The 12815-nt window shown below is 33.7% G+C and overlaps 1 protein-coding gene across 2 annotated transcripts; it reads right to left on the bottom strand.

The window, feature by feature from the left end:
* Nucleotides 1-4990: 4990 nt before the first annotated feature.
* On the bottom strand, nucleotides 4991-8105 carry LOC137716177 (multiple organellar RNA editing factor 9, chloroplastic-like). Of its 2 annotated transcripts, none has more exons than XM_068455586.2 (5): nucleotides 7722-8105; nucleotides 6792-6889; nucleotides 6640-6705; nucleotides 6382-6558; nucleotides 4991-5318 (listed from the first exon to the last, which is right to left on the bottom strand). In XM_068455586.2, exons 1-4 carry the CDS (start codon nucleotides 8066-8068, stop codon nucleotides 6419-6421), a joined length of 651 nt encoding a protein of 216 aa, XP_068311687.2. In that variant the 5' UTR covers nucleotides 8069-8105; the 3' UTR covers nucleotides 4991-5318; nucleotides 6382-6418. The 2 variants fall into 2 exon arrangements, with proteins under 2 accessions (XP_068311687.2, XP_068311686.2); XM_068455585.2 differs by lacking the exon at nucleotides 4991-5318 and adding an exon at nucleotides 5992-6303.
* Between the last annotated feature and the right edge of the window lie 4710 nt (nucleotides 8106-12815).

The raw sequence follows: 12815 nt of genomic DNA, 5'->3' as shown, positions 1-12815 counted from the left end.
TCTCATTTAGACAGAAAAACAATAACTTTCATTTATGATTTTATTTTTGTTGAATAAATTGTAAGAAACTTGTCGAATACTTAATAGTTTAATCTATATTTCATTTTATCTTGCAATTTATGTATCTCAATACAATTATACATTGTTATAAGTATAAATAAGCACTTATTCATACGATATATAATAAATTACCTAAATCCGTCTAGTTCGCCTAAGTCCCACCTAGTTGCTTAAGCAACAAGCGTTAACTCACCGCCCGACTAGCACATAGTATCTATTAGAATCTTGATTGCAATACGAAGTCTAGCAAAACTCCTTTTTTCTGATATAAAGTTCACACTCAATAATGCCACCACTCAAGGCTTCTAACATTTACCGAGTCTTTTTTTTTGGTCAAACTAAGTTACTTCCATGATCCATTTTATTAAAAAAAAAACATACTAGTACAAGAAAAAGAGAGCTCAAAAGGCATCGCACAACCAAAATGCAAGCCCAATAAAAATAAATAAATACAACATCAAAGCCTAAGACCATCTCCAATTATTGGGCTAAAAGTCAAATTTTTTAGCCCGAAAAATTTAGCTTTTAGCCCAAAAACAACTTTTCTACTCCAACCATTCTACCCTAAAATTTTAGTCCGGGATTATTAAAGAATGAATTTAGGGTTTTTATTTTGTTAAATTAATTTTTTTTAAAAAAAATAAATATGTAGACTATCGTAAATTAATTTTATGAACATTTTAATCTAAAAAAATTTAAATTCCGATAAATATTGGGAAGAGTCCACCCCGATTTCTGGGCTAAATTTCGGGGGGAATTCGGCATTGGTTTAGCATTTAGCATTTAGCTTAAAATTTCCCCTTGAGTTGGAGTGCGTTTGGGGAGAAATTTTAGGGGGTAATTTGACTTTTAGCCCACCATTGGAGTTGGTCTAAAAGGGACCAAACTGAAAAACAACATAAACCTTAAAATTAAAGAGAAAACTAACAGCCACCACCAAATTTGATGCGCCTCTGTTGCAAGACTACCATCACTAAAAAATTTAACCAAACAAAGCAACTAAATCAACAAAAAATGAAGATGATCAAGCCACCTGCAAGACTACCATCACTAAAAAATTTAACCAAACAAAGCAACTAAATCAACAAAAAATGAAGATGATCAAGCCACCCACATAATGAACGCTCTCGTAATCCTATCAAATATCGAGTCTATTTTGCCGTTGAAGAGTCAAGACTCGAATAGTGAAAGAAGAAACCTGCGTTGAACATAAAATTTTTACGAGGCAATGATTAAAAGTTACCTGGTAAATGTCCCCTGGGGCCCCACATACAGAGATATCTTGTGAGTGATTGACTGTTGACAATGAATAAAATCTACTAATCTAATGTGAGTATAGGCCCCACGTAGTTGCTTTGCAGGTCCCATGCGCCACTTCTTATTCCATATTATTCATCCTTTGAAGTGTCTATCGGATCCGGCTACAATAGTATGTTCGACTCAGTAGAACGAGTTTTATATGAAATTTAATCGTTGAAAAGAATTATTAGATTTTTATAAACAAAAGATTGTTGTTAATTTTTTAAACAGTTTATAATCTTAACTATTTATTTTTCGCACAACTTAGTGTTATAAAATTAAAGGAACCCCAATATATGAGTAATTGTTTTACAAGAGGCATATAAGAGCATATTTGAACTTAGCCAAGCTAGTAATGGTAGTGTATATTTTTTACGCATTCAAGTTTGAATCTTCTTCTCATAATTTAGATCAATTTAATACATATTAATTGTATAAAAAAAAAACGTAGAATATCGTACTATTTTGATAATCCTTTATAGTTGGTGAATCCTTTTATGGAACCCTATTAAATCCACCACATGATATTCATGAAAGTTGAAAATTTATCATCTTCACTTTGATCTCCCGTCTTGAAAGCCCATTGTGTAACCAAGATGTCAAAGCTATTATCTTTTGTTTAAAAATTAACGAAGACATGGAAGTTGGGGTTCCACCTCATAATTAATTAGTCAATTACAGGGAATAATACAAATCTTTAATAATAAGCTTATGCAAGGTTCTTAATTCTTCGATGTAGAACCTTTATTAACTTCACTTAATATTTACCTGGACGCATGTGGTGGATTGATCTAGTGGTTAAGATCTTCCTCTTCAATTCACTGTGTTCTGAGTTTAAACTTTTTTCCCTTTTCTTAGTCTAAATTAATTTAGAATATCACTTATACTAAAATATGTACATGGACGAAATTAAGCGAATAGCGCCAAGCTCTAGTCATACTAGGACCACTTCCTCCTCCCTCAAAAACATATATCACTCTGCCGACTCAACAAACATGTGGATGTCCCTTCGATACTTGTCTTTGTTTGACAAAAATCACAATTGTGTAACCCTACCGAGGTCAATTCACAAGCATCATGAAGTTTCACCTTCTAATAACTTTTAGATCTGTTTTTATAGAATGGAGATTTCATGTTGAGTGATTTTCAACTGTAATTGCTTGTTAATTAGCTCGTAGGCCCGGGTGCCGTGATGGTGCCCCAGTGGCGAAATTTTATTGTGCGGCTCACGTATACGCAGCACACTCGTAAGGATGTGGGAGCGATATAGCAGCCGCATCAAAGAATTTCTCCCCTTAGTTGGTTTAAATGGTGGAGTTTTTTTAGTATGCATCATTGTATAGTATACACCGATATTCGTATTCGTTGAATTCTGACGAACTTTGTCCTTGTTTTCTTTACATTGAACTTAAACTTTCAAATAAGAGCATCTCTAAGAAAGTACACAAATGTGACTTCTTCAAATACAAATTTGATAGCCTACATGGTAATTTAAAGACTAAAATTTGCTACTTCACAATTTTACACTCCAACAGACTACAAATTTTAGTATTGAATCATTAGAAAAAAAATGTTTGCTTAGTGGGACAGCAAGTCTTCCAATTTAGAGAGTGTAGTACAAGTCGTAAACTTGAAGACTAAATTGGACAATTTTGTTCGAGCAGAAAAATCCTAAGTAACATTTTTTTTTTTTTTTTTTTTTTTAACAAAATCCTAAGTAGCACTTTGAAATTTAGCAAAAATCAACTTTTGTAGAATCTGGCAAATTAACTCGTTGGGTTGTTAATGGGTACTTATTAAGACTAATTTAGCTTGATTTCACCTTACACTATTAGCACCATTACCAATCTCACATCTATATTTTGGTGATATCAAATTAAACGAGTCTTAATGGGTCCTCATTAAGAGCATCCCCAATGGGGGCTTTATCCTTCATGAGACTACTACATTTCAAGTCTTAGTGAGAAATTTCATCCCAATAAGTCAGAAAATGGAGTTAGATCCACCACTGGGGCTAGCAACTTCCTTTCTAGAGTAGCATAAAATTGGGCTATATCTAGCCCTAAAAAACAGTGGGTCCCACAAAAAAAGTAGCAACGTATGTGGGCAAAATTTTATAACTCTCCCTTCCCTTGCAAATACGCTTATACTCTCCTTTTATTCTTTTTTTAATTCTTTTTTCTTACATATTTTTCTTGCAATTTGGCTAATTAATGATTGTTTTAAATTCCATAATCAAAATTTCAAATTGATTTAACGTTCATGGGCATAAGTAGGTGAAATTTTCAAATAATTTTTATCAAAATTGTATGATACTAATTTGTCAATTGGTGCTAGGTAAATTGTTGTGTTGTACGTGAAAATCAAATTATTTCAGAGGACGGAGTGGTGGTTGTATCTTTCAACGGATAAGATTGAGATAAGAAAATCTAATCCAACGAACGGTTCATAAGTGATTAAATCTAACTTTGTCACAATTTGAACATTTTTAGGTTGAAAGGTTCATAAAAAAATAAAAAAATAAAAATAAAGATAGGAAGTCCAAAATTCAACTTAAGAAAAGTTAACACAAAAAAAATTTATCGCATAATCAAATTACTACATAAATAAAGATAGAGAGCCCCATATAGAGTCTGAAAGAAATAGTCTATCATTGGGAGAGATACTTCTATCAAGATTTTTTGGAGCTCTAAAATAGACTATATCTATCACTTTTTCAACACCATATAAAGCCCCTCATTGAAGATACTGTAACAACCCAACGGATAGATTTGTCATCCTACTCGACGGATGCTCTGCCGCATACTCGTGGACTCAAAAGAGCTTTGTTAGTCGGACCTACAGGCCTTGCCTTTAAACTCAAGATATATAAAGACCAAAGGTAACGAGACAGCTCGTATGAGCATTGCCAGTCATAGTTTTGCATACTTGCAGGGAAGGACTCTGTCAGCTTTGTACATCCACCATCTCAGACTCCTTCACAGAGATCACAGTTTTGAATCTGAACGTTTGTGTTGTGAATATCTGAATCAGAAACATGCTCCCTTATGCTTTCACTTCATTGTCTTTTCAGTTTTCATGGATCTGAAGATCAACATTTCAAAGAATTTTTTTGGGTTTCGTAGTTGTCCTTTTAACTTATTTTCTTGGTTTCTTTTTCTTATTTCATTTGCAATAATTGGTGTTTGGCGAATTTCAATGCTCGAGCCTTCTCTGTTTGTATTTTGTTGCGCCCAATTTTCAATATCAGGGTCAATGAAATGAATGTATCGCCACTCAGTTCTTTGATTTGCCATTAAAGTTGGAAAATAGTTTGATGCGTTTTTTTAATGTTTTAATCTCAATCCTTGATATCAAAATCAAATAACGAGTGATTATAAATTTTTATTCACCAGGTGACCAAGATAATGGATTGCTTTAGTGCAATGGCAGAGCTAGAAATTTTTTATCAGGTGGGCTAGCTAAAGATTTAAATCTTTATAAACAAAGAAACTTGATACTCACAGTATCAGCTAACTTAAGAAAACATTTCACAAGGTGATCCAAGGATTTTCGTTATTAAACAAATACGTGTTAAAATTCAAACGAATCCAAACTTGTACATGTACAAATAGCGATGAGAAAAATGATGTAAGAAAAATTACAGTTTGTAAACTGTATTATATAATTTTATATGAGTAAATCGAGAGAATTCGGATTAGTGACAAAATATATGGTAGCTACATGGTGGCTCCGCCAGTGCTTTAGTGTATTCGTAGACGCCAACTGTTCTGATAAGGCATGGTTTTTTTTTTTTTTTTTTTTTTTTTTTTTTGGTCAAACAATAGATTTGTTAGATTAAAAAGCCAACAAAGTTCAAACCCATGCCGTACTGCAAAGCCAACACTCTTTCCGCCATTGTAGTAGAGAGCCATTTCCGGCATAGTTGAATTGTGTTGAGATCTCACGGAAAAGAAAATCTACAGTCAAAAGCCACAAGCATAAAGTTCAAGGTTAAGACCGCTTTCCACTGCAAGCAGATAATAACTCGACTTTCTTTTGGTGAAATATTAGCTTATAAATACACACACAAATATTGCGGGCAATGAAAATTGAGTTTTCAATATAATGTACATGTTAGCAACGCAATCGAACAATGGTTTTCTTCGCAGTTGCTCGAGGCTACCTTGAAGAAGCACGACCACAATAAATGTAAAAGGATAATGCTAGGGAAACCAAAATTTTAAACCAAATGATGTGTCACCAATAGGAAATAAGCACGTTAACTATACGGAAGGTAGAAAAGACGGTCTCTGTTCAAGAAATCTTGCTCCCGTTAAGTACCAAGTGAAGATGGGGGTGGAGTCCCCACAAAGGAAGAATCAATAAACATTACTACCGTTAACACAAGTTTAAGAACCTTAGCCAGAGTCACTTCTAGACAGCACAGATTAAACAAACATTTCGAGATAGTACGAGGAAAAACATAAAACAAGAAAACCTCCTTTCAACAAAATCACACCGATGAGAACGAAATCAACACAGCAGTATGCGTGTTTGGTGCTAAGAGCTTGGATGCACAATAACATCGGCGAGGGTAAGGAAAGTTAAGGGGAGATAAGCTTTGTAACCAGAATGGCTAAATCAAAGAAATCAGAAAATAAAATCACATTAAATCAAACATCCGTACAACTAAACTCAACTACCTAACTGAACTCAAATTCCCGGTGTTAATGCGAAAAAAACTATTACAAAGGTTATCCTAGATCAACCAGATAATTCACAAATAATTATGTCTTTGACAACAAGCTCATCAACATTCCTTATCCAAGCAGACGACAAGAAGACTTCACCAGAAAAATCTAAGCACATATATGTGCACCCCTGGATGAGTTCCTCCATTGGATAACCTTCACTACTAGTTAAATAAAGTACTATTTGTTTTTGCAGTCCTGCGTTCACTAACTGTGGAGTAGAAAAATATAGTAAAAAACAACTTGAAAAGAAAAATACAATTGCTTGCATAAATGGCATTCTGATTACCTCATTCAGATGCTGAGTCTGATGGAGTTGCTTCTTGTTAAGGTTTTCTTCGTTCAGGAGGAGGTCCATCTCTTCGTCTTTCATATCTTCTGCTCTCAAATTTTGATTCTCTCCGTTTCTTTGGTTGATAAACAGGGTAGTTTCCAGGAATTATCTCTCCATTAACATATTTATCACCTATATGTAACCCCCAACATGAAATCATTAAACTGAATCGTAAGCGGTAAAACAAAACCATTTGTTTGCGACCTAACATACCTCCATAATCCTTGTTTTTAACATCTATATATGAATCTGGCAACACCCAGAGAACACCAGGCAATCCTGCATCAGGTTGAACCAAGTTAGCTTTACAAACTCACGGTTATACGAGAAAATCGCACAAGGATGCACCTGACTACGATGCATACCTTTGAATTTTTCAGATGTTTCTTCAGATACAGTACATTGGAATCCAGTGTAGGTGGTGGTGCTAAAAGCATACATGTTCTTCTTTGCTTCTTCCATGCTGTAACATAAAGAACCATAGGAGGTTGTGAGATTAATAACTAAGCGCCTCTCACTAAGTACGTAACCTAGCAGAGTACTGATACCCACACAGGTTCACGTTAAGTTAAACAATCTTAAGTTAACTAATCCACGCAGAACCTTAACGATCATCAACCAAAACTATTTTGAGATGATACCATTCCATCGTCCCACACCATCAAGTTTTTAGCATACTATTATGAGGTTTGCAATACGATAATGAACTTGATTTAATAAATAAAAATGCAACTTCAATCACTCAAAATTAAAAGATGGCTTAATATCTAGAGTACAAAATTACAAAAAATGCTTTGAAAATAAAGAAAATCTCTTGCTTAATGATAAGGAATGAAACAATACTACAATTTCCAAGCCACACTGCATTACTCTTGTTGTCATTTTGTTGGACCTTTTTCGAAGAAAATTTACATCGCGCTTATCTAACAATTATTTACTATTTCTACATAAACACAAACAGATTAATCACCCACTCAACTGCATAAACACTTCATTTCCTTGCAACTACTACAGCAATATATAAAGCATACTTCATTCAATTTGGGATTTCAAAACAAATAACTCTATTTACGCAAAATTTGAACGCATTTCCGCCGCACGAAACATCCAGCAACTACTCCCAACCAAAACAAAACAACCCAGAAAGCCTTATACGTGACCATATTTCACCAAAAATTTCTCCACAGATATAACTTTCCCCGCAAAAAAAACAGAACCCAGGAACATTTTCCATTAAAACAAAAAAAACTGTAAAATCACAGAAATTGAATGAAGATTAAAGGGTAAAGAAGTACCTTCCAAGAACAGAAGCGAGAGTGTTGAGGTAGGTCTCAATCATTTGCTCCCTAGTTGGGGCAGGGTCTTTAGGGAACTCCATGACAATAAGCCAGTGGTTATAGTCACAGCCCGGCAACATAATCGTCTCCCTCTGCTCATTGCTGCTGCTTCTCCTCGACGAGTAGTCACTGTCGTTCACAGCTCGAACGGGCAGCTTAGAGGGAACCGAGCGAGTCAAAGGCCGAATCTCTGAGTTGAATCGGAGCGTAGAGAAAGAGGGTTGCAGAGAAGGAGGCAAAAAGGAGGGTCTTGGGGTTGGTATTAGGGCTTTGGATGTGAGATAGAGGCTCGGCGCCATTGCCATTTTCACAGTTCGAAGTAGAGAGACTAAGAGAGACAACGTAGATAAGGAGAGAGAAGGGGCGATATTTTCCACGTCTTACGTTGAATAATTTTGATTTTTGGGCTGGGCCATGAGAATTCGGCTTTTTGTTTGTGTAAGGCCCATAACAATTTTTGAAGAGAGCAAAAAATATATATTTAAGAAAATTAATGAAAATGCCTTCAAATCTTTACATTTTAATAAAAAAAAATTATATACTAATTTTATTTAATGATAAGGATAAAATAATAAAAAATAAAAAAAACATAAAAAATCCAAGTCGCGTAGAGGAGAAATTTGTATGCACAGTACAAATACGTTGTCACGCTGATGTTTTGCGACAAAAGGATAAATATGTGTATATTTTTATTCACACATCTTTATTCTATTGACACAAAATCACAAATATTTGTATTAGAGAAGGGATTCTTCTTGCAATTAGTGACACTATGTGATAACTATTTAACAAACAATTATCTATATCATCGGTTGTGTCACTGAAACAATGAATTAGTTGTAAAAGTATTCGCATAAAAAAATACCGTCACATGGTGTAAACAACATAATTGACAAGAGTGACAAAATGGGGTAACGTAGGAGATGGTCAAGTACAAAATGGGGATAAATGACATAAGTTTCAAATGTTAAGAAACTGAACTAAGAATTAGGCACTATTTATAAAACTTGATAAGTAGATACTAATCATGAAACTGGACCAATAATATACACTATTTATGAAACGAAACCAAGAATTAAGCATTATTTCTAAAACTAAACCAATAGGTGAAAACTATTTATGAAACTAGACTATAAACTATTTATGAAACTGGATCACGAACTAGACACTATTTATGAAAGTGGACCAATAACTAGACACTATTTATGAAATTGGACTAAGAAAGAGGCACAATTTATGAAATTGTACCAATTACTATACACTATTTATGAAACGGGACCCAATAACTAGGCACTATTTATGAAACATGACAAAAAACTTGGCACCATTTATGAAACTAGACCATTAAATAGTATAGTAGTGTTCAGTTTCATAAATAGTGTTTAGTTTCATAAATAGTCTTTAGTGTCATAAACAGTGTATGTGATGGACGCAAAGGTCCCACGCGTTAGGTTTTTTTTTTTTGTACTTTTCATTAAATTTTAAGTTTGTTTATCCTTTTTATTAAAAGTGAAGGGGTTTTCATTAATATTTAATTCTTTTTTATTAAATAAAGTTATAGCATGATTTTTTGTTAAAATAAACTTAGCCCAAACCGTTTTCATGAAAGCTTTGGTTGAAAAAATTCTTTAACAAGGGAAAGTTCATTTACAGTCAATTTTTGTCTTGAGAGTCAAGTGGTGAATTGCACTGGTAAATAAAAGATTAATCTTTAACTTATTGCATCCCAGTTTTGAACATATGGGACGAGGTAATGTCGAAAGGTTAGAAAAATTATTTTGGGCGTCCAAAGAATGCCTCTGCACACCATGTTTCTTCGAAAAGTCACTAATTCTATTACCATTCTCCTCTGAAGGTGAGTTTGAGCAACTCAATCCAAATTTTTCTATAATGTAAATAAATTTCTTCGCGTAAACAAATATCATTGTAATAAAAAATGTTTGAGGTCTACTTTAACCAAAATTAAGCGCAAATTTAGTTTAAAATTGGATGGGAAATGATTTTTACTCTCACATCTCTTTATTTATGGTAATCGAATTGAATAAATCAAGCAGAATCAAATATCAGAAATAATAAATGTGTCGGAGGCTAAAAAATGTGTGTGAATTGACTTCCCAAGTTGTAATTGGGCCCAGTATTGGGCGACGATGTTTCTTTGGGCTGGATCGGTTGATTGTTTTTTTCCTTCTTTCGGTCATGGGATGGGTTTTGCCATTGCTATTTTATTTTGCACATTTCCATGCTTCCTATTCCTGCCAGTCCAATTTCCATGGAAGCGAAGAAATTACGACATACAATAAGACACTGTAATTGAGCTTTTTTTTAAATGATTGTATTAAATTAATTAACAATATGAAGAGTAATCAAACGTCTTATACTTCATACAAGGTTCCTTTTTTCATAGATGTGAAATTCATTCTCAATATTAACACTACGGTCTTATTTATTGTGTGACTTTAACTCAAATCTTCGTTTCCTCAATATTTTTATATAAAACAAAATAAAAATAAAAATAACAGTGAGTAGTGTAAGCAGTCCAAGTTAGCCACGTTCCAGCACCCAAGTGGTCAAAACTGAAGATATAAACTGAGAAGAATAATTAACTGCATGCATCATATTCAAGTCTAACTCGTTCAATTGTGTCTTGCATGATTGGTTATCCACTAATTTATGTAATACATAATTAGTTGTTAATAATTTATGACTTTGAAGACGCAGCTGTTTGCGTCACCAAGTAGTTTTTAGAATTGTTTGATGGTAGGAAGCAACCTCAAATTTGAGATGCAAAATAATTCACATTCCATTTTATATTTTCGGGAGATGTGAATGAAAGTTCTATCCAATGCGAGGAATGTAAATTTGACATTTCATTTAACTTTCTCTTTATGATTAATGGGACCCATCACGAAAAGATGTAAAAAATATTATAAATTTAAATTTTATTTACATCATTTGTCGAAGTTAAATAGTTTATATTTCGCCATTAGAGAGTTTTTCCGGCGAAGAAAAAATACAAAATGCCCATTCAAGACATTTTACTTTACATCTCCCATTAGAGATGTACTTATGGATTTTTTTGCTTAACAAGATATAATTTGGAAAAATTACAATCGTTCAGATTCTTACCTACTTTTTAATCAGCCTACCAGCCGTATTCCTTTCCATCTGTACTAAAACCCCATTGGAACCTTAAGCCCTCCCACCCCTGATGCTTGTGCAATGGTAACGAATGGCTCAATAGAGACGAGTGAGGTAGCGTTGGGAGCCTCGGTCGTCTCTTCCTTGACTTCATGATCGACTGTGGTTTTGACGATGCAGCAGCAGCAGCTTTCCGAATCCCCAGTAACTCCAAATTTCTATGTGATTTCAAACCGAACATGGTATAAGCCAAGTCCAAAATCCAAAAGTCCACCTTCAATCACCCCCACTTCTTTATCTAATCAATTATATATATATATATACACACACACGCACACGCACAGACCCTTTAAAGAGAGGGATTCCCATCTAAAAAAAAAATATGGAGATATCATCTTAACCGTTGGATTGGCTTTAATGAAATTGTGTGGTTGAGATTAAATCACATGCCACACAATCTCAACCACACAATTTCATTAAAATTAAATCCAACAGTCAAGAGGATGTCCCCATTTTTTTTTTAGAAAAATGGGAATTCTTCTTATTAAATGATTCCTATATATATAAGGAATTGTTATTGGCACACCAAAATTCACATTCTACATTCTACACTCCAAACTTTATATATTTAGAAAGCAAAATGCACTTGTGATGAGTGTAGAATGAGAATTTTAGAGTGCCAATAACACTTATATATATATATATATATATATCAATTATCTCAATCAATTAACATTAATTAATCATCAGTATGCAGCTGCATGTGTTGAATTAATTGTGTCTAATTATATACCTGATGCAAATTTGACATGGACAATCATCCTTGCCCCTCTGAATATCTCGAAGACGAGTTGAATTGATTTTGTAAAAATGGTCGAAGACGGGTTGAACTAATTCTGCAAAAATGATCGAGGACGAGTTGAACTGATTCTGTAAAAATGGTGGAGGACTGATTGAGTTGATTTTGCAAAAATGGTCGAGGACGGTTTGAACTGATTATGCAAAAATAATTGAGGACGGGTCGAACTGATTCTACAAAAATGAGTGAGGACGGGTCGAACTGGATGAGGACTGATTGAACTGATTTTGTAAAAATGGTTGAAGACGGGTTGAACTGATTCTGCAAAAATGGTCAAAGACAGGTTAAACTGATTCTACAAAAAAGGATGAGAACTGATTGAACTGATTTTGTAAAGATGGTTGAGGATGGGTTGAACTCATTCTGCAAAAATGGTCGAGGATTAATTAAACTGATTCTGCAAAAATAGTCGAGGATTTATTGAACTGGTTCTGCAAAAATAGTCGAAGATGGGTTGAACTGATTTTGCAAAAATGGACGAGAATTGATTGAACTGATTCTGTAAAAATGGATGAGAACTGATTAAACTAATTCTGGAAAAATAGTCGATGGTGGGTTGAACTGCTTCTAGTAATAAGAGATACAAACTAGTAAATCTCCCATATAATTTCACTTTATCAATGGGTTGAACTGCTTCTAGTAATAAGAGATACAAACTAGTAAATCTCCCATATAATTTCAGTTTTCCTTTTTATTTTATACGTGTAGCAATTGTTCTTAAAGATTGGAAATATTTTGTTGCTAAACTACGATGGAAATAATCTTTATTTATAATTAGTTAAGTAAATTGTTGATTTAAATATAATTCATTGTGGCTCAGATTCACAATCTAAAATATTTACGTAAAACATTTGTTAAACAATACACGTATGACAATAGAACAATACGCTCTTAAAGGTTTTTACAAAATGCAGACTTTCCTGGGTTTAGGGTTTACTAATGGACTAGTTTAATTAGGGTTTATTCATTTAAGTTGTTACAGTCTGAGGACGCCATCTTTGAACATACGACATGTTTTCTTTCTTTTTTCTCTCTACATTTTTGACACATGGTAT

This window comes from Pyrus communis, chromosome 3 (assembly GCF_041283825.1).
Source record: "Pyrus communis isolate YQ-2024b chromosome 3, ASM4128382v1, whole genome shotgun sequence".
NCBI classification, from domain to species: domain Eukaryota; kingdom Viridiplantae; phylum Streptophyta; class Magnoliopsida; order Rosales; family Rosaceae; genus Pyrus; species Pyrus communis.
The sequence above is the reverse complement of the archived record's forward strand: the minus strand, read 5'-3'. Positions and strand labels throughout refer to the sequence as shown.